The sequence below is a fragment of the Miniopterus schreibersii genome, assembly GCF_964146895.1.
Source record: "Miniopterus schreibersii genome assembly, chromosome: 5".
Lineage (NCBI taxonomy): Eukaryota > Metazoa > Chordata > Mammalia > Chiroptera > Miniopteridae > Miniopterus > Miniopterus schreibersii.
Window position 1 is genome coordinate 9,184,874 of NC_138106.1, and position 21,683 is coordinate 9,206,556.

Sequence of the window (21,683 nt, forward strand, 5' to 3'; positions counted from 1 at the left end):
CAGGGTGGAGTATGATCTCATTTCTTGAAAATTCCACGTACATGTATATATATGTGTGTGTGTGTGCATATGTATGTGTATATATATGTATATGTGTGTTATATATACACATATATAACAAAGAATGCTGACTTTTTTCTACTGGCTTTTCTATATTCTAAATTTTCTATAATAAAATCCTGTATTATTTTTGTGTTAAGAAACATACACCTATAAATTGTTTTTAAGAAAAACTATGATGTTTATTACAGCATTGTGCTTGGAAACTGCCTGACTTTTCAGTAAATGAGTAATAGTACATTGTGGGGTATTATGATTATTTTATTAAAATGTTAATTATTAGTTTCTTAAATTTTACATTGCTTAGTATTTTTATTTCATTTTAGGCAAACTTTGGAGTCGGAGTTTAAAACTAGCTTATACTCTTCTTAATAAACTGACTAGTAAGAATGAACCACTACTTAAACCTGGAGACAGAGTAAGTAACTAGAATGTAACTTTATTGGAGTGAGCAAAAACAGAGACTCCAGAAATCTGTTGCATTGAAATCAGTATTCTATCAGCTGGTTAGACTTATACTGTTAATACAAGGGATTTAAAGTCAGCATGAAAAAATATTAAATATGGGAAAAGTTCGTGATGATGTAGATAAAATGTCTTTTTTATTCTTATTGCCTGTCCACTGATTCTTCAACTTCTTTTCTCTTTGACTTCATATATGTTGATTTTAATAAAAATATTAATATCAGACATGAATAGATGTTAAATATCCAAAGCTTAAGTTTTATGAGGAAACAACCTTACTTTGAAATTCTGTGTGCTTCCATATTCCATGTGGCCAGGCCACCCCCTCTTGCCTGCCAGCCCCAATAGCATGCAAAGGAGGCTGGAGGCTTAGTTCCTTGCCCCACACTTCCTCAAATAGTTGGCAGTAGACACATGAGGCTATTTAAATTAACCAAAATTAAATAAAATGAAAAATTTAGTTCCCTAGTCACATGAGCCACATTTCAAGGGCTCAGAAGGCAATGTGGCTAACGGCTACCATATTCTATTGCTCAGAAATAGAACATTTTTATCACTGTAGAAAGTTTTATTGGACAGCATTGCTCTTGGCAAACTGAACCAGACTTGAGGAACCCAGGTATACCAGAAGGTCCAGGATGGAAAACTGGAGAACATGGTAAAAATCAACATACTTACCAGTGAAATCCCCTAGTGAGAAAGGTGACCTAGGGTCAGATCACCCAACAATGAAACTCTAAGTTGATGAGCTGACAGAGTTTTAAGCAACTCTTAGCCTCATTTTTTAAAATATAAAAACCAGATGCCAATTACATTTAAGGTGGGAAACTTTAATGTGAAAGAAGATAGCCAAAGGGCAAAGAAATTAAAGAAAAAGGAACGGGGAAGGGAGTAGGAGGAAGAGGAAACAAACTTGGAGGAAAGCTAGATACAGAAAACAAATGATCAGAAAATATTCCTAGAGTCTATGATAAAGAAAAATAAATCGGGAAAAATATGCTAGTAGGAAAGACCAAGAGACGGTTGGTAGGAAGGAAAAATAGTGCAAAAATTAGAATTGATCAAGAAGGCCCAACATCTAACAGCAGTTCCAGAAATAGAAAGAGAATAGAACATTTTCAGTGATGATGATAATTTAAGACAATGTTCTGGAGCTGGAGAGCAAATGCTTCAAAGTGACAGGACCTGCAGTGAACACAGTAGCCCCACAAATGCATGTGAGCACATAACCATGTTACTGCGAAAGACCGGGGTACAGAGTCTACAGGGAAAGCAGAATATATACAGGGGGTCAGCAGTCATACTGGACGAGACCAGTGTGACACTTCAGAAGTTTAGAGGGAATCTGATTTTAACCTATAGTTCTATTCTTAGATATTCAACAAATGTGAGGATGGGGTAACCATTTTCAGACATGCAGGACTCAAAAAAATTGGACTCCCAAGCACTCAGTCTTGGGAAGTTCCTAAAGGATGTGCTTTAGCCGAATGAGTGAGTGGGGCCCAAACAGGAGAGCCACAGGGCAGTCCCCCAGGAGCAGCTTAGCCAGGAGTAGGAGGATCTGGCCCAGGGTAGGTGTGGGGCAGGTCCCCAGCTGGCCAAACTTCTGAGTTTACCTGACTGGTTGGTTATTTGGAAAATACTACTGATAGATATTTATATATGTAGTGGGGCATTTAGAACACATTGGCCAGTGCATACGTAAAGAGCAGAGCCAGTAGGAATGCTGGTAGCTGTCACCATCAGAAAGAAAGGAGATATGTACCTGGCTGTGAACGTGCAGACAGTACAAGAGTGATACTTTATAATGTGTTGTGCTTTAGAGTGAGTCTGAAAGAATCCCTGATTTGTGTTGTGATTTAAAATAAGTCTAAGAATCACTAATTTATTTTTCTTAAAGAAAATTCTTGCAAGGACAAAGATACTTTCTTGACTTGCTAGAGAATCCACTTGATGAATTATGAAAAGGTTGACAAGATCACAGTGAGTTCATTATCAGAGATGAGTAGCAAATTCATCCTCTTGTGATAATACACTTGGTAAAAGCAAACAGACTCAACTCTTTTATAACAGATTCTCTGAAAACATACTTTCTATACCAAACGTCTAGTCACAAGGCTATAAGTCACAGTTCTGGAACAGTCCCTTTTAACATCAGCTTTAGAAGAAGACCTTTGCCCATTTCAACAAACTAACTTGCTGGAAACTTGATTAAGTTTACAGAATAAATATAGATAAAGCTTAAATTTTACCTTACACAGTGGACAGTTAATAGTTATATATTGTTTCGTGTTCAGAGGCCTGTGTTAAAAATCTACTGAAATAATATTTTCACTCACCACTATGGTTTCAAGCACACTTATTACACTACTCTAGGCCATCTAATTTCATAAATAGCTTTTCATGTAACCAGATTATTATAAGAAATGGAAATTGGGGTGATGGGAGAAGAGAAGGGGGGGAAAGAGGAGGGCTAAATATTTATCTCCAATAATAGGAAATAAAATTAGTACCTAAATATTTTCCAAAGATAAAACAACAGTGTAAGCAAAATATTTGAAAATAGAGTAAATAGCAAAGGAACATGTGAAATATTTTAAAAGTGGTTGTATTGGAGGATGGGGAAGAGCAGAGCATGGGCGGTATTGTTTTTCATTAGTACTTTTTGGGTCATTTTAAATTCTGTATTTAAAAATTTTTGATAAAAATAAAAATGTAAGCTAGATAAAATAGAATATATAATTTAAATAGTAGCAGGTGAGAGGAGGAACTCAGAGGGAGGGAGCAGCTTGTAGGAGGTCTCAACTGAGGAGTAGTACCCACCACCTTTCCCTGTGAATACACTTAAGTTGTTTTTGTTTTGTTTTTTAAAATATATCTTTATTGATTTCAGAGAGAAGAAAGGAGAGGGAGAGAGAGAGATAGAAACATCAATGATGAGAGAGTCATTGATCGGCTGCCTCCTGCACGCCCCTGACTAGGGACTGAGTCCGCAACACGGGCATGTGCCCTGGCCGGGAATCAAACCCCGATCGCCTAGATCCTAGGTCTACGCTCAACCACTGAGCCATGCCTGGCTGGGCTACACTTAAGTTTTGAGTGGAGATCTGTTCAACTAAAACTTTGGTGTTAGAATTTTTTCTTTTGGAAGATATTTTAGATATAACTTGATTTCTCATTTTTTGTGTTGATACAAGTGTTTTTCACTTGGGCTAATTGATGGTGGTGACAGTCCAGTCCTGAGTTGCTGCTGTCCAGATAGATGGTCAGAGTGGATGGGAGCTGTATCCAGATCCCACACCAGAGCTGTGCCAGACTGGACTGTCTTTAAATCCAGAAATATAAACTTATGTTGTTGTATGTGGAGTAAAGACCTCAACCTAAAAACTATTTATTAAAAGTTACATGGTTGAGGAAATTTAAGGACTAAGAATTAACTCCCAGATTATAAAATAATCTAAAATGTCTCAATTCCATCTAATCAGCTGATACTCTGAGATGGAGTCCTTTTCCATTCAATTCCATGGTGGTTCTTTGTGCTGCTGTAGGTGGCGCTGGTGTTTCCAAACAGTGACCCTGTGATGTTCATGGTTGCCTTTTATGGATGTCTCCTGGCAGAGCTGGTTCCTGTCCCCATAGAAGTGCCGTTAACAAGAAAGGTAGCAAACTTGGCCTGGACCATGGGTTCAGGTTCTATGACGTTTTATTCTGAAGTTGACACATCAGTTCTGGGAGCAGTCAGTAGATGCAATTTTGTTTACAAATATATATATATATTTTTTAATGTATCTTGTTGGTGAGAAGGAACACTTAGAACAGCTGTAGATGGAGCTATTATATCACCTGTTTGAAATGATGAGTATTTTTTCCTCTGATAAATAGAATTTGGAGTTTGATAACACTTTGTTAAACTTGTTCTCAAAACCATATGTTTATTGATAATAAGTTTCATTTCTTGATAAATCATTACACTGTACAGTGATTTATTACAGCTCACCTCTCAGTGATGATTTTAAATATGTGGGATGGAAATGTTCTTGTGTTTCTGTTTGCTTACACAGCAGGCAGTTTTTGTTACTGACAGATGATTGCTGTGGGGGTTCTGATGGTCTAGGCAGCTGTTTTATTTTACATACAAATGTCAGTAACCTGACTGTTGAAAAAATTCTCATTTTAGGAGTAGACTAAGCATGTATTTTAGAAAATCAGAGTTTTCTAATGTATCCCAGTACTCAGGCAGTTGCTGACATGAAAATTGTCAGCAACAAATATTCAAGAATCTCAATAGTAAAGTTTGCAAGTAAAACCAGTACATTTCCATAGATAATAAGCAATGACAGATATTTGAATACAGGGGGTTCTTAGGAAAAACCTAGAGATTTGTCAAACTTACAAGAAGAAAATGATAACATTTCACTGAGGGACATATGTAAAAGAGGACTTGACTAAAAGGAAATGTGCATTTCTGTGCGGAAATAATTGGTTTTGTTAAGGTCAGGCCTCCTCAGGTTAACCTTAAATTTCAAGCACAAATCAAGTGGAAATTTCAATGCTATTATTTTTGGAGTTTATTAAAATGCTGCTAAACATCATTTGCAAGAAAACAACTTGAGAAATTAGCCCATTATTTGAACTTTATATTTCACTGTAAAAAATACATCTTTTAAGTTTAAAAACAATTGTATTTTATTTTCACAAAAATACAGTACAGTATAATATATAGCAATATGTAAAAATACAGTATAGTATATAGCAGTGATTTTAAACCTTTTTTGTCTCGTGGCACACAAACTAATTACTAAAAATCATATAAACTAATTACTAAAATATAAAAAAATACTATTTTTTGCTTATCTGAGAAAAAATTGGTATAGTTTTGATTCAGTCGCACCATATGGGTATTGTTGTATTGGTTGTTGTCATTTTCTTTTTGACAATCTAAGGCAAGAGAGGTCAGTGCCCCTAACTAAATAGTCAGGTATTTTATGTTTTAAAATATCTGGTGGCACACCAATTGAAAATCGCTGGTATATAGAATTCAACTGTTCTAGAAGTTTTCCCAGGGGGGTGGGGTGGAAAAAAGTGCTCTACTTTCTTCTGTGCATGGGCCTGCATGGGAAAGGTCCTGTGCTCCTAACTCCCACCTCACTCTGTCTTGTGCAGGATGCTGGCAGCCAGCAGATTGGGTTTCTGCTGGGCAGCTGTGGTGTTGCCCTGGCCCTGACCACAGATGCTTGTCAGAAAGGCCTGCCCAAGGCACAGACTGGAGAGGTGGCAACTTTTAAAGGTGAGCCCCTAAGGGGAAGGGGAGTCAGTGTTCTGTGTTAAACTGTGTCCTCTAGTAGTTTTTCAGCAGTTAAACTTACAAAGGCTAAAGGGCCTTCAACAAAAGTAAAGTCCTTGATTGAATCTCACTTCTTACCTGGCTCACCCTGCTGTTTAATATGAATTGAGTAAGAATTAAAGGAGACTGAGACGTCTGTTCCTCGGGCACTTAGGAGCTAGAGCTGCATCTTTAACGGCTAAGCCTGAAGTGTGGAGAGCAGAGACCCTCTGACACTGTCCTGTGCCATGTACCCTGGCTGTACCCTCACAGGTTGGCCCCCCCTCACCTGGCTGGTAATTGATGGGAAGCATCTGACTAAGCCCCCCAAGGACTGGCACCCGTTGGCCCAGGACGAAGGAGCCGGGACCGCCTACATTGAGGTGATGACTTCTAAAGCAGGCACCTTGGATTAGGTCTTGTTTTCACATGAGTATGAGCTGCTGAGTTTTTTTAGTTTACAGTCTAAAACTTATGTTTTATCTTCACCCCATTGAAGTGTCATATGGAAACTTTCTCAGATCCTTTTAGTTTCACTGTTACCTAATCTCCCCTCACTGGCTACCCTGGGGGTGCGGACAGTTATGAGGGAGCCTGCATGCACTGTTGCCCTCAGCACCTGCCTAGGGTAAATCCTAACTTCATCCAAGGGTATTACCTCAAGGGTCAGGGCATAAAGTGCTCTCCAGTCTAATGGGCTGGTTAATGAAGGAGAGAAAGCTGACAGCTTCTCTCTAAAATCCGTCATCCTCCATTCCCTCTGTCGTGGCCTCCAGAAACATCACATAATGGATATTTTTCTTGAAATCTTTCAGTATAAAACCAGCAAAGAAGGCAGCACGGTGGGGATCACAGTGTCCCACTCATCCCTGCTGGCGCAGTGCCGGGCTCTGACCCAGGCGTGTGGTTACTTGGAAGGTAAGGGCATGTGGGGCGGCTCTTCCAGCCGTGCACAAGGTACCTGGGATCTGAAGCTGTGGGTATCAGATCCAGTTCTGAGCAGGACCTACCCTCCAATCTGGGTCGTTCCGGGTGCCAAATGCTTGGGGTTCTCCTCGTGCTGGATGAGTGGGCCCTTTACAGTAAACTCACGTGTATGTTGATTTTCTGGAGTGTGAAGTCCATATCTCACCAGTTCATCAATGCCCAGTTGGCTGGTTCAACTTGCAACAGAGCTGAGGGGCAGTGAATTGACATTTAAAAAGTATGGAACACTGTGTTATTGGGAGTCACTTTCTATTGCTGTTTAATATGCCTGTGGATTGGCCTTAAGCTGTCCTGCATACAGATATACAGTTGGAATCTTATGGTCATAGGTTGTCTCTTGGTAGTGCCACATATACTGTTAAATATCAGATATTTAACTTAGAGAACTATTATTCCAAAAAATATTAAAATGTATACACGGAAGGTTTTTTTGCATTGCAGTACTTGAACAAAACTAAAAAGTAAATTGAGTGGTATGTTTAAATATCTAAGATATGGGTGCTTAAATGCAAGGGGTAGTAGAGGGCTGAAGACTTCAGTAGAGATTTGGAAGAGGATTTTAGATATGTTTAAGGGCCTGGATAATTTTTTAAAAATTAGACCTATCAATCAAGTCTTCTTCAGACCCAGCGGTGACCTTACATATGTCACCTATAATTGGCTCCTCAGGTGATCAGGGAGCCTGTACAGCATGCTTATTCAGAACTCAACAGCATCCTGGCACACAGACCCAACTCCCAGTATTCACCTGGGGTGTTTCTCCTATGGGGCGCACTAGGGCTTGCTGTAGCTTCGGTGAGGGACCAGATTTGCTTGTAGCCCCAGGCTCTGTCCCCTGCCCTCTGTGAGGTCTGGAGCCAGGTCCCTCAGAGGATGCGGCCAGACGCTCTGAGTACAAGGCTGTGCTGGGAAGCCTGGGGACTCCTGTTTGCTCCTGCTTCCTAATATCTACCAGTCATACCCTCTAGAAGAGAAAATGGGCAGGGGAGAATGAGCACCTTTCTGAAGGTTTAAGGGTACATTATGGTGGTTTAAATATGAAATGATGGAAGGTCAGCATGTGCAGTTTCCAGGCTTGTTAGTGTTTGTCACCAGCATGTGACATTTTTTGAAGATGCAGGATAATGGCCTTGGGTGTGAGAAATGGAGGAACTGGATGTAAAGTTGAGAAGTAAGAGCACCCATGACAGTCATCATCCACATTCTAACTGAAATGTTGACAGCCTCACTCAGTCTCTTAATTAGAGACTGGTCCTTTGTTTTCAGATTGGTGATCAGCATAGTTCTCTGTTGTAATCCAAAATTGTATGACTGACTTTATGTTTTTTTGGTAATTTGAATAGGTAACTGAGATGATTGGTTAATTAGTGCATGGTATTTGGAAATGCTGTATGTTTCCTAAAACTCTTATATGTCAATGATGTGCTCATCTCAGAGTTTCTCTAAAAATGCACGTGACTTGTGAAGAGGTTCACTCAGCAGTTTAACCATCTTTGTCCACTTTCAGCTGAAACACTAACAAATGTGCTGGATTTCAAAAGGGATGCTGGTCTGTGGCATGGAGTGTTAACAGTGAGTGTTGATGCTAAATGATTTAATTTTGGAGCTAGAGATTTCTAATGTTTCATATCAATACATGACACCAGAGCCTACTTTCTAGGTGATGTAATTAATCCTTAGTTCTGCTGATACACCTGACCAGTATATCTGAACTGAAATAGTGTTGTGAGCACTTGTTGTTACCTTTGCCGCTTTCGGCATGGTTTAGTGCTCTGCTGTCTGGAGGAGGAGTGAGGCCTGCCCTGAGCACCCGTGTCTTTCACAGAGTGTTATGAACAAGATGCATGTGATCAGCATCCCGTATGCACTGATGAAGGTGAACCCGCTCTCCTGGATTCAGAAAGTGTGTTTGTATAAAGGTAAGGGAATTAGCATCAATTCTTGATTCATCCTTCATTAAAGAAGTCTGTTTGAATTAATCTTAGGTGAGTAAGGAAAAAATAAAGCCAACATTTAGAGCTGCAGATGTGGGCCTGACTGCCAGCATGTAACATGACCAGGTCTTAGACTCATCTGTGGTGGTCCTGAATCACCAGTGCTGGCTGCAAGCTGTCGTGACCTGTGTGTGCAAGACCTTCCCTGTATGTGCAAGGCCTGGGTGTGCAACCGCAGGCAGAGAACTGTGGTTGCACACTGTTCAGTGACAGCTCTTTTCTGCAAGGACCATAACCCCCTAATTTTATTCTCTTAAAATTTTCCTTACAGTTACATCAATTCTGAGTAGTTGAGATGGTTTTAATTTGAAGCTAGGATTTTTCAAGCCACCAGCAGCAAAGCTGTTTATTCAGATGAAGCTGCCTATGAGCAATGGGGCTGCCTGTGGGGCCTTGCCCCATCCTCTACCTTCAGTCAATCACCCCTGCAGTCCAGGCATCTCTGTGGCTCTGCTCTGGCAGAGCTTGAGGGCACCTTCACTAGCCTCTGAGCCTGGGTCTACGGTCTTTGGTCACACTGACTAATCCTGGGTACCCTGTTTACTGGTCTACCTGTGCTGACAGTACTGCGAGTTACTGAGTGTGGACATGAGACGTGTGCTCTGACTGGGTATCATCAGGGCAGCCTCGAGGGGGTAGTTGTCTCTATTCATCCTTTTTACTGAGGAAGATTGAAGCCTAGTTTCAGGGTTGGCGGTTGCTGCCCACTAGTATGGCCAGGATTGAGGGCTGAATCTGTCTGCTTATACCCCTTGTATCCTTGAGGCTTCTGCTGGCCACACAGCTGCATGAGTTAGCAGCTTGGGGAGGGTTGGATGAGACAGAAGAGGCAGATGTGGAAAGAGCAAGATAGAGCTTCTAAGAGAAAATCAAAATTGAACATGGATCTGAGTTTATGTTATCTAAACCAAACCTCAAAGTTGATTTTAAGTAAAATGGGTTACAGTGGGCTAAGCTATGAATGAGACATGGCTGCAGAGAACGTGTGGCCTAAAACACAGAATGTGTGTCTGTGCTCCTGCATGTGCACTGCACCGGGCAGCAAGCACTGCATATGGGTCTGTATGATGTGGGGATGCCACCTTCACATCTGTGTCCCACTACAGCCCAGACAGCGCTGGTAAAATCCCGTGATATGCACTGGTCTCTCCTGGCTCAGCGAGGTCAGCGGGATGTCAGCCTCAGCTCACTGCGCATGCTGATTGTGGCCGACGGCGCTAACCCATGTGAGTAAGCCCCTGACCAGGGCTGGGCCCATGTTGTCCCCAGAACAGTAAAAGTGAGTGTCTTGTAATGGTCTCTAACATGTTACCACTTGCTGGTGACCCATTGGTATATCTCATGCATGTTTTTTGGCTTCTAACTCCTATTGATTTGAAAAGGCATCATGTTTCTATGGAAACAGCCCACTCTCTCCCCATGAGGCTTTGGCTTTCTGTGTTGTGACAGCATCTTACATTATGGTGGTTTAAATATGAAATGATGGAAGGTTAGCGTGAGCAGCCTGCAGGCTTATTGCCACAGTGTTTGTCCCCCAGAGCTTGTCTGCCCAGCATTTTGGCCGGGAGCCCCACCCATCAGCCTTGAAGTTACTCTCATGTCTCATTCTGTTTCACGCAGGGTCCATATCTTCCTGTGATGCCTTCCTCAATGTCTTCCAGTCCAGAGGTCTGAGGCCTGAGGTCATCTGTCCTTGCGCATGTTCTTCTGAGGCACTAACGGTTGCCATCCGCAGGTAACTTAATTACTTGTTCTGTCTTGTAGAGACTTAATTCTTACCCTTACTCCTGAATTACCTGCAGTACCAAATGCTTTTAATTTGTTCTGAACAGTAGCCATCATGAAGCAGTGCCCCATCCTGTACCAGTTTCACAAGCTGTTTGCACATTAATGGATGCCCCAGTACCATCCTGGGCTAGAGGTGTGCCCATGGTCCATTTTTCCTGCCTGGGTCATCTGTTGCCTGCCCTGTGGCTCTTGTTGTTAGCTGCCCTGCTGCCATCCTGGAGTAGAGGGCAGTGTTCTCACAGTTGAGGGCATCTTCAACTCCATTGTTAGAAAATTAGTGTCAGTTGTGGTCCTGCATCATTCATGTTCATATGTCCATAAATAGTGTGTGCTTTTATGTGCAAGCATTAAGCAATCCTAAAATGTTAGAAACAACTTAGCATTAAAAATAACATCTTTATCCTTTACAAACTATGAAGTATTTTTTATTCCTTTGTTCTACAGTAATTTCTTTTGCTTGTCTGCGTAGTTTTTTCTTACTGGGAAAAATACTTTTGTTTCTCAGTGTTGCATTTACCAATGCTGCTTGACAAACTTGGTGGGACAGTTATCATATCTCTCGTGCTTGCTATGGTCAGGACTTTGGTGCTGCCTTGCAGTTGGATGCTCTCTAGACTGGACTAGGATTGGGGGAGCTGTAGACATGACTTCGTGTGTGGAGTCTCAGGGCCTCTCCTGCTGGTCCCTGGATCCGACTGCTCTGGGCTTCCTCACCTTATGTCATTCTGCTTACCTGGCTGCCCAGGGCTCCCAGTGAGTCTCTGAAGACAAGCAGGTGGAAACTGAATTACCTTTTATGACCTCCCTTGGAAGTCACTTTGCATCACTTCCACCATCATCACAGGCCCACCAGATGAAGGGAGTGTTGAGGTCCCACTGCAGAGGAGAGCGTGGGGTGGAAGGGTGGTGGCATCTTCACAAATGCAGTCTGCCACGCTTCAGTCCTACAGCCAGTGTTCTCACAGATGCAGAGCAGGGCCCGGGGCGCAGCAGCATCATCCTGCAGGCAAGGTGGGCCACAGGTCTCATTTCCCAAGAACTCTATACTTTGTCAGTTAATCTAGTTTTGTTTTCTAGGCCACCTGACCTGGGAGGACCTCCTCCAAGAAAAGCTGTGCTCTCAATGAACGGCCTTAGTTATGGTGTGATCAGAGTTGATACTGAAGAAAAGTTGTCAGTCCTTACTGTTCAGGACGTTGGTCAAGTGATGCCTGGAGGTAAGGGGTGCACCTGCAACTAACATGATGAAAAGTCATACCAGCCCCAGGCTTTGTAGGAGTGATCTGGAAGCACACAAGTAAAAGATTTCTTAAAAGGGTTTTTCCATGTAAATTGGGATTTTAATTTATAACATTTTTTCAGTTTTTTTGCTTCCTTTTGTATTAAGTTTAAGTTGAGCTAAAATACAGAGATGTGTTTATGGTCTGTGAACCTGACTTCTAGTTTCAGTATTTGGGGTAATGGTGACAGTAGCTCACACTGCTGCACCAGGCACAGTCTTCATACTTTACACATATCAAGGCATAAATCCCATGGCGCCCATGATGTCTGAATAACTTGATAATTAAATTATTTTAGTAAATCGTGAAAGTACAGGTATGTTAGGAGTAAGACCTTAAATTGAGGTTCACAGAAATTCCTGTGGGCTCCAGAAATGCCATGTGAGTCATCCTGCACATCGGGTCCCATGGGCCTATCTCATGAGTTGTTGGAGCTTCCCTGTCATCCCCATGGCAGTACAGTGACGAGAGGGTAATGGAGCCATCTTCCTGCTGTTCTGCAGGCAAGGCCACATGGAGATGCTGGTGCAAAGTTTCATGTGGAAAAGTATGAGCAGGGCCAGGCCCAGGAGGCCCCCAGTAACAGTTGTGAGTGGGGGAATGCTCTGAGGTCACCCCTCATTGTAGCAACTGTGCAACTTCTTTAGTTCCCCTCCTCTTCATGCTGACCCATCTGTGATTCATGGGCAGCTATCTGACCCACCCTGGTGACTTCTAGAGGCAGGCTTCCACCTCTCAGTTACCTTTATCCCAGTGCTGCTGTGTCTGGGTTCAAGGTTTCAGGGTCTGCAGGCTGTCCAGTGTCCTGGCCCTTGTGTTTTCAGGTCTGCCTCCACAGGTGGCACAGGACATGTGCTGCTGGGGCTTGGTGCCCAGGTGCTCCAGAGGGAGAACCCATAGCAAGGATGTCTGACCCTGCATGTGTGGAGAAGTTGGGACTCTTAAGAACAAGAATGGAAGTTCAAATTTTATTTCTAGCTACACTTTAGCAATATGAAATGTATTCTTTCCATAATTTTACTATAAATATGGATTCATTGGTCCTGTAGTAACTTGAACATGAGGGTGAAACATTTTATAAAGAGCAAAGATCAGGAGTTTCACTTATTTTTAGTGGTTATGAGGAGAGCATAGTAACTCTTTAAAAGACTGGTAGAATATAATCTTTGGTTTTTCTGAATGAAAAAATAAGGGACTTTCATAGTAGTGCTCATTTTTTACTAGTAAAACATGGACCAGGATGGACTGTGTGTGCATGGTTTCACCTAGTTTGTGTGAGTGTGCATGGTACTACCCTAGGTGAGTGTGTGTGCACAGTGCTCCCCTAGGTGGGGTCTGTTAGCCAGAACAGTTGAAGACTGGCTTGGTGAGGGCTGGTAGTGTTTGCTTTTAGCAGATGTACAACCTCCACCGTGTTAATCTTACTGGGTTTGCATTGACCATGATATGAAGTGGATTTTGTTCTTTTGTGCCTTTTTGTGATTTAAATTGGTGTGGCTCTCATCATGTGAGTGTCTGTGTGTGAGTTGAGGGCCACCTGCCCAGTGAGATACATGAATGCAGCCTCCTTTAGTGAATGTCCCCAATCTTCTCTCTGCTGAGGCTTTGACTGATTTATGCACAAACGGAATTAAGTGACTGTTGCCCTCCTGTAACTTTACCTTGCTCACATCTTTGGAGATGAGAATACATTGGAAAAAAACTCAATAAGGGGCAAAGGAAGGAAAAGGCCCAGGTGACTGCAGGCTATTTAATTCATACTGAGTGACCAAGTTCTGTTTGATGGACCATTGCATGATCTCGTGTGCGTTCTGCTCTGTTTTTGGAGGCTGTTTCTGGATGTTTGCTCTGTGGCAGGGCTGGGGGTGCCCAGGACCACAGTGACCACACAGGCAAGGTCCCGAGGGACAGACAGTAGGCAGGAGCATCAGGTAGGAGTGCTGCTTAGTGAAAATAGAACAGGGGTGATTGGGCTGTGAGAGGGGCCACACCGAGACCTGCATGACAGGAAGGGCCCTGGTACAAGTGGGGTCCGTCAGGCTCTGGAGCAGAAGCCAGCCTCAGAGCAAACATTCAAGATGGCTGCCTATTGGCAGCCAGGTCAGCGGACATCTCATGTGGGTGCAGGAGAGTCATGCAGAGCCTGTGTGTCTGCTTATCACAGGGAGGACGTGCTAAACGTTCCATCACCTCACCTTAGTGTATATCAGATATAACGACACGAGCAAACGGAGTGTGTACGATACACATCAGAAAGCTCATTGTAAGAACATACTATACATGTAATATTTTGTTTCCGTAACTACAGATATGGCAGCAAATAGATCCTTGAGGATGATCCACATCAATGTATTTATGCTTTTGAGGTTTTTTTTCTCTTTTTAGCTAATGTATGTGTTGTGAAGGTAGATGGTGCCCCGTATCTTTGTAAAACCGATGAGGTTGGAGAAATATGTGTTGACTCCAGTGCTACAGGCACGGCGTACTACGGACTACTTGGGATCACAAAGAACGTCTTTGAGGTTTGTGCTTTATGTTGAAGTTAAGTCTCGAGAGCTTCCATGGGGCACAGTGGGTGGTGGGCCAGCCTTCTTGACTCTTGCTCTGCTGGGTCAGCTCTGAGTCAGGCTGCCCTTGCAGCCCAAAATGTCACTGGGAGTTTGGATTGCCCAGGAAAGCCAGTGCTCTGTGTACTGGAGTTCTTGGGGTTTGGGAGAGCCCAGGGAGTGCCCACTTTTCTGGGCCAGGCACTGGGAGCACAGGGATGAAGGGATAAAGCAGGAACACAAGCCTGTGGAGGCCACACTGTGCATGGGGACCCGAGGAGGGCCTCATCAGTCAGCAGAGACTCCAGCCCTGGGGTAGCCTCTTCCCCTCCGGAAACATGGGTGACAGCCCTCCTGAGGAACCACACCCTGGCTGTCAGGGAGTGCGAGTGCTGAGCTCTCCCACCTGCCTGCTGACTCTTGGTTGATTGGTTGATTATCTGTGGACCACAGCTTGACTGTTCCCCTCTCTACTCTGTGCAGACTATCCCGGTCACTGCAGGGGGAACACCTGTCTCCAACAGGCCTTTCACCAGGACTGGGCTGCTGGGCTTCATTGGTCCTGTGAGTAGTCCCATCACCAGAACCTGGGTCCCCCATATTGTCACCATTCAGGAGGGTATGCTGCCAGTATGTAGTGGGCATCTAGAGGCCAGGATGCTATGCCACACCCCACAGCATACAGGACAGTGCCCACCAGAGTACTGTCAGCCCAAAACATCACTGGTGCCAAGTTTAGGAACCCTGCCCATTGTCCTGTAGCACTCAAGAGTTCTTTACAAACTTCACCTACAGCTGTATTCGTACCTCTGACCTTTCTCATGCCAACTCCCTCCCTGGGTGCCCTCCCCCTCCCAGCCCACTGGGCTGTAGTGCTCCTTCGTCCCACAGTTGCTCTGCCCCAAGTTTTGCCTATCACTGTGTGCGTGCTCATGGGGCTCCCATCTCCTTGTAGCAAGGCCTGACCCACAGGACCTGCCTGTGTGTCCTGAGTCCTGACCAGCTTCCTTGCCTTCAGGATAACTTGGTCTTTGTCGTGGGCAAGCTGGATGGGCTGATGGTGGTCGGAGTTCGCAGACACAATGCAGATGACATCGTGGCCACAGCACTGGCTGTGGAGCCTATGAAGTTTGTCTACAGAGGCAGGTGATGCGCTGCGGGTCCCTGTGCTATGGCTTTAGGACCTTTCTCCACTTGAGATTGGAGAAGCCTGTTTGCAGTGGAAGGAAAGTCCAGTGATTTGAACAAACCAACCTAAAAATTCCTGTTCATCTTAGAGAAACCTCACAAAGAAAAGGATGGCACTTGCAGCAAGGACAGCAGAGTTAGTGTCCTTGTGTCCCCAGAGCTCATGCAGTCCTTTAAGACAATGTGATCTGAATGTATAACTGGGCACAGGGACCAGCACCAATACCACAGAGGGAGCCTTGTGCATGACCTCACAGATGTAGATTGAAACATCCAGTACCATGTTCTCTGCAACCAGCAGAGGCCAATTATTTTTCTCCTAAGGTTTAGCAAGACATGCAGAGACCCTGCCTTGTTCCTGGGTTAGAATCAGTCCAACTTTCTGAATGTGTTAGGCAACACTTTAAAGAATCTCATCTCCATTGAGCAAATGAATGGACCTCTTGCCTAGGTCCCAGTGGCTGGGGGCAAGGAAGGGAAACCCCTGTCTAGCTCCTGAGCTCTTTGTCCTGGGGGAAGCAGCTCCTTCTGTTAGTTAGTCCACTCAGCTGGCTGCATTTTAAAATTTTATTCTCAGGAAGTGCTTTTATTACTCATACTAGGGTGCCTGTGAGCCTGGCCAGATCCTGCCTTTGAATATACCTTAAAGAAATCATTAGGGAATCCTGCCAAATGGTGAGTCAGCATGGGCTGCTGACCTTCCCCCAGGAGAGGATGATGGGTGTGGGATAACTGCTCAGGAGAGACCAGCAGGGCAGTTCTGTAGGTGCATGCAGTCTAGAGTGTCCCAGGACATCACTACCTGTCCTCACAGTAGAAACCAGGGACACTGTTGGTACAGGTGTCCATGGGGTAACATCAGGGCAGCCCATACTTCTGGGGTGGATTACAGAGACTGCCTCCTTGCATGGCCACCAGAACCTGATGGTACCTAGAAGTAAAGGTCGTCTTCTGAGCAGCTACCTGATGATGTGATACCAGCCTGGGGTGTGGGGCAATTGCTCTGCAAGTGGACAGCATAACCTGCCTGTCCCCATCAGGGAACAGCTTGAGGACCACAACCATCTTTAAATAGAACTATAATTGATTGTGTGCCACTGGGATATTAATAACATGAAATGAAATTAAGAAACCATAACAATTGTTTACACAAAGAACACAATAGATGGAATAAATAGTAGGATAGATGTAGCTGGAGAAAGAATTGATAAGTTGGAAAGTCAGATTAAGGAACTACTCTAGAGGTAAAGAAAGAGTAAGTTTTAAAGAAAAATTAAAAGAGATGGGGAGAGAAGAAGGGCTGGCAATCCAGATATCAGACTTGGGAGAGAAGGAGGGAGTGTGTGCAAAACGGGAAGGTGGAGTTCTCTCAACTTGAGAAAGGTCCACATGGCTGGTATGTTTTTTTTTATTGATTTCAGAGAGATAAACATCAACTATGAGTCATTGATTGGCTGTCTCCGGCACGCCCCCTACTGGGGATCAAGCCTGCAACACAGGCATGTGCCCTGACCAGGAATTGAATGTGATCTCCTGGTTCATGGGTTGACACTCAGCCACTGAGCCATGCCTGTTTTTAAGTTTTTAAAAGGAACTTTTAACTTAGAGTGTATTTATCCAAATTGTCACTTAATTGTGCAGTTGGAATGAAAATATTCATGGGTTTATAAATTTCAGAAGTTTGGTTACCAAAAGATCCTTTTTGTAAAAATACTTACAAATGAGGTACTAAGAAACAAATTCAGGAAATGCTACAAGATATATGAAAGTAAGGAACATTTGCCCTGGCCAGTGTGCTCAGTTGGTTGGAGCGTTGTCCCATACACCAAAAGGTGGCAGGTTTGATTCCTGGTGAGGGCATATGCCCAGGTTGCATGTTTGATCCCTGGTCTGGGAGAGTGCAGGAGGCAACCAATCGATGTTTCTCACATTGGTGTTTCTCTCTCCCCCCCCCCCCTTTTCTGTCTCTAAAATCAATAAAAATAAAAAGAGGAAAATTTAACACTGGGTAAAGTTTGTTGTATAAAAGAGTATATGTGTGTGTGTGCACACACACGTGCACACATGCATACCAGCCAAAGGAGTTGTCCATAAAGGCCCAGAATTAGATGGTTTGATGGGGGGACCAGCATCTTGTCTTATAGGAAAAAGGTATATCATCTCAAGTCTAAAAGAAGAAAAAGGTGACACAGAGAAAACATGTTGAAATTCTTCAAGTAAGAGGAGAAACAAGTCCAGTAAACACAAGCATATTAATTCAGTGAGAGACAGATTTAATCAGTTGGATGAAAATATAACTCATAGAACTTCTAGACAAAGATTTTTTGCACAAAGAAATGTATTACATTATTAATATTACAATTGAGGAAAAATTTAAACTGTGTACTGGTGGTTTTTCTTGAATGAGTCCTCTCTGTTTTAGTGAGTTTTCAGTCATATTTGAGGAGATTAGTGACTGATTACTTTTTAAATTCTCAACAAGGAGATTAGAGACTGGTTACTTTTTAAAGCCCACTGTTTGACTCTAAGCACCAAGTGAGAAGAGGTGTCTGCGAGAAGAGATATCTGCATCTCCCCTGGCGTCCTTTGCTGGGTGGTCATTTCTGTCTGTCCTCCCCCAGGATTGCTGTGTTCTCCGTGACAGTGCTGCATGATGACCGAATCGTGTTGGTGGCTGAGCAGCGGCCGGACGCCTCTGAGGAGGACAGCTTCCAGTGGATGAGCCGTGTGCTGCAGGTGGGTGTGGGGGCACACTCCTCCTGCCTCTCTGTTGGTGTGTGGTTCCGGTGAGTCCACCTGTCCCAGCACTCCCCATTTCATTCCTTCAGAGCAGGCGGTGAGTCCCTGCTCCTGCATGGTGTTTGAAATACCTTCGCCTTTGTGGAGCCGTGCTGAGCAGACCAGATGTCCATTCGTCCCACCCCTACTCATGGGGATGATTTGTTGAGACTCATGGCTTCCAGAACCCCTTCCTCACCCTGTGCTACCCACACACAGTAGGCACTAAATAAAGGTGTGATTTGTGAGGAGGAGGAAACAGCATTTGAGACTATGTAATCTATAGCAAGGGTTACTGTGTCCTTGTTATCTAATAGCAGCCCCATAAAGCTGCTGTCAACTAGAATGGTTTTAAATGAAAATACCGCCTACCCCCAGGGAAGACTGAAAAATGAGCACTTGTCCACCTCTGTACTAGTTATTTTACAACATTTTATTATGAAAATTTTCAAACATACACAGCAAAGTTGAAAGAATTATACCATGAATTTCTAATACCCAGTCTCTAGATTCTATAGTGGTTGCAGGTTGTGACTAACAGTAGTGACACTTGCTTATATCATGCCTGTCCCTCTGCCTGCTCCTCTGGCATGCTGTATTGTCACTTATTACAGCTCCCCTCCCCTCTACATTTGCACATTCATATCTTTTTTTTTCTTTCAAATCAATAATTATACTTATAAATTTAGTTAATTTCCTTACATGTTTTACATTGTATGTTTAAACTTATATATTGAATTTTTTAAAATTTATTTTTATTGAAAATATTACAGATGTCTCCTTTTTTCCCCCCATTGACCCCCTCCCCCCTGCTCCTACTCCCTCCCCAGGCCTTCATTGTCTGTCCATGGGTTTTGCATATATGCATATACATTTTCAGAGGGAAGAAGGGGCACATTCATATCTTTGAAATTTGAACTGGAGTTCAACATACTCTTTGGGAGAAGGGAGTAGAATTTACATTCAGTAAATGATGCACAAACCTTAAATGGACCATTCAGTGAGGGTTTTTTAGTCAACTTTATTGAATGTAATTTACATATAGGGTAGGGCAAAAGGAGGTTTACAGTTGTTTGAATGGAAAATAATACAATAATTAATAAATAATACAAAAATAAACTGTTTTGAGTACTCACAACTGTAAATCTACTTTTGCCACACCCTGTATAGAATGAGCCCATTTAAAAATTTTTTATTCATTGATTTTTAGAGAGAGGATGGGAGGGATAGAGAGAGAAACATTGATTGGTTGTTCCACTTATTTATACATCCATTAGTTGATTGTTGTTATGTGCTCTGACCAGAGATTGAACCTGAAACCTTGGCATATCGGCATGACGCTCTAACTGAGCTACCTGGCCAGGGCCAGAATAAGCCCATTTTTAAATTGCAGGTTGATGACTTCTGTCAAATATGTGCACCCAGGTGACTGCTACTCCATGATAATTAAGATACAGAACACTTCCATTGCTCCAGCAGGTTCTTCATGTCCCTCTGCAGTTAGTCCCCAGCCCTCACCTCCACCCTGACTGCCCAACCCAGAGAACCACCAGTCTCTCTGTCACTGCAGATGAACTTTTCCTTCCTGCTGTAGACGTGCTCTGTAATTGGGATCACATGGGGTTGCTCCTCGGTCTGTCTCTTCCCTCAGCATAATGTTTCAGAGATTCCGTGTGTTGTAGCGATCAGTTTATTCTTTTTTATTGCTGAGGTGTGTTCCTTCTTATGTTCACATCATCATAGACATTTGGGCTACTTTTTGGCTGTTATGAATAAAGCTGCTTTGGATAATAGTGTACAAATCTTTGGGTGAATTTCAGTTCTGGCCGTTCTTTAGAGATGCTCTCTGGTGACCCAACACCTCCAGGCCTGTTGTGTGCAGTTGCATGTAGCCCCACAGCCACCTAAGAAAGGAAACTTGTATGAAAGCAGGTGTAGTCCAAAGGACACTGTCCACATATCAGGGGGCCCTGAGCTTCAGAGTAATTCACAACATTTATTTTTAATAAAAGTTTTAGTGTTTTATTATGGGATATTTCTAATACACCAAACATAAAAAGAAGAGTATAACAACCCTCCATGTTCTTATCATCCTGCATCAACAATTGTCAATCCAGGTCCCATCTGTCCCCCGCCTCCCACCCTCTTCCTCCCTCAGGAGTGTTTCGAAGCAGATCCAAGACTTCACATCATTTTATCTGTAAAGATTTTTGTATTTGTTTCTTTAAAAATAAATCATTATTACATTTTAAAAATTAGCATTTAAAAAAATTTTGTTGAGGTATGTTTGACATAAAACATTAGCCCGAAGTAGACAACATAATGGTTTGATATTTGTCCATATTGTGAAATGACCGCCACAGTAAGTCTAGTTGGCATCACCACACAGTTACAGAATTTTCTGTGTGATGAGAACTTTTAAGATCTATTCTCTTAAGCAACTTTCACATACACAGTACATTATTATTAACTGTAGTCACCATGCTGTACATTATATCCCAGGGCTTACTCTGTAACTGGAAAAGTCTGTTCCTTTTGACACACTTCATCCATTTCACTCACCCCCCACCTCCTGCCTTTGCCAGCCACCAGTCTGTTCTCTGTATCTGTGAGCTTGGTTTATTTTTATTTTTGTTTCAGATTCTGCATATAAGTGAGATTACACAGTAATCGATCTCACTTGTCTTTCTCCGTCTGACTTGACTTCCTCCACCTGACTTGTTTCTCTGAGCATGTTGCCCTCCAGGTCCATCCATTCGTGCTGCTGCAAACGGCAGGGCTTTATCCTTTTTATGCTGAGTAATATTCCCTTGCATATATATTCCGCATTGTCTCCCTGTCTTTTTTAGTCCTCACCTGAGGATATTTTTTCCCATTGCTTTTCAGAGAGAGTGGAAGGGAGGGAGGGACAGAAGGGGAGAGAGATGTGAGAGAGGCACATTCATTGGTTGCCTCCTGCACGTGCCCCAGTTGGGCTGGAGCTCAAACCTGCAACCCAGGTATGTACCCTTGACTGGGAATCAAACCCATGACCCTTTGTTGTGAGGGCCAACGCTTTAACCACTGAGACATGCCGGCTAGTGCTAAGTCTTTTTTAATATATAGACTCCTCCTCTGTAATCATTTTCTTGCAATTTGTTTATTGACAGAAAACCAGGTTGTGTGTCCAGTATGTTTGGCCAGCCTGAATTCTGATGACTGTGCCTCTGTGGTAACATTTAATGTACTCCTCTGTCCCATTGTTCATGCATGTTGGTATTAGATATAGAGTTTT

General features: G+C 43.1%; 1 protein-coding gene across 4 annotated transcripts in view; it reads left to right on the plus strand.

Annotated features, from left to right (window-relative positions):
- The window catches only part of DIP2A (disco interacting protein 2 homolog A), an 84,266-nt gene that overhangs the window by 41,776 nt on the left and 20,807 nt on the right, over positions 1-21,683 (plus strand). For all 4 annotated transcript variants that reach the window (XM_081137599.1, XM_081137600.1, XM_081137598.1 and 1 more), the window contains exons 9-22: positions 387-478; positions 4,074-4,184; positions 5,689-5,812; positions 6,122-6,231; positions 6,664-6,766; positions 8,343-8,407; positions 8,661-8,754; positions 9,936-10,055; positions 10,450-10,564; positions 11,695-11,834; positions 14,283-14,419; positions 14,927-15,007; positions 15,462-15,589; positions 18,253-18,367. In XM_081137599.1, the coding sequence (XP_080993725.1) occupies positions 387-478; positions 4,074-4,184; positions 5,689-5,812; positions 6,122-6,231; positions 6,664-6,766; positions 8,343-8,407; positions 8,661-8,754; positions 9,936-10,055; positions 10,450-10,564; positions 11,695-11,834; positions 14,283-14,419; positions 14,927-15,007; positions 15,462-15,589; positions 18,253-18,367 (1,535 nt within the window). The remainder of the gene's footprint in view (positions 1-386; positions 479-4,073; positions 4,185-5,688; positions 5,813-6,121; positions 6,232-6,663; positions 6,767-8,342; positions 8,408-8,660; positions 8,755-9,935; positions 10,056-10,449; positions 10,565-11,694; positions 11,835-14,282; positions 14,420-14,926; positions 15,008-15,461; positions 15,590-18,252; positions 18,368-21,683) is intronic.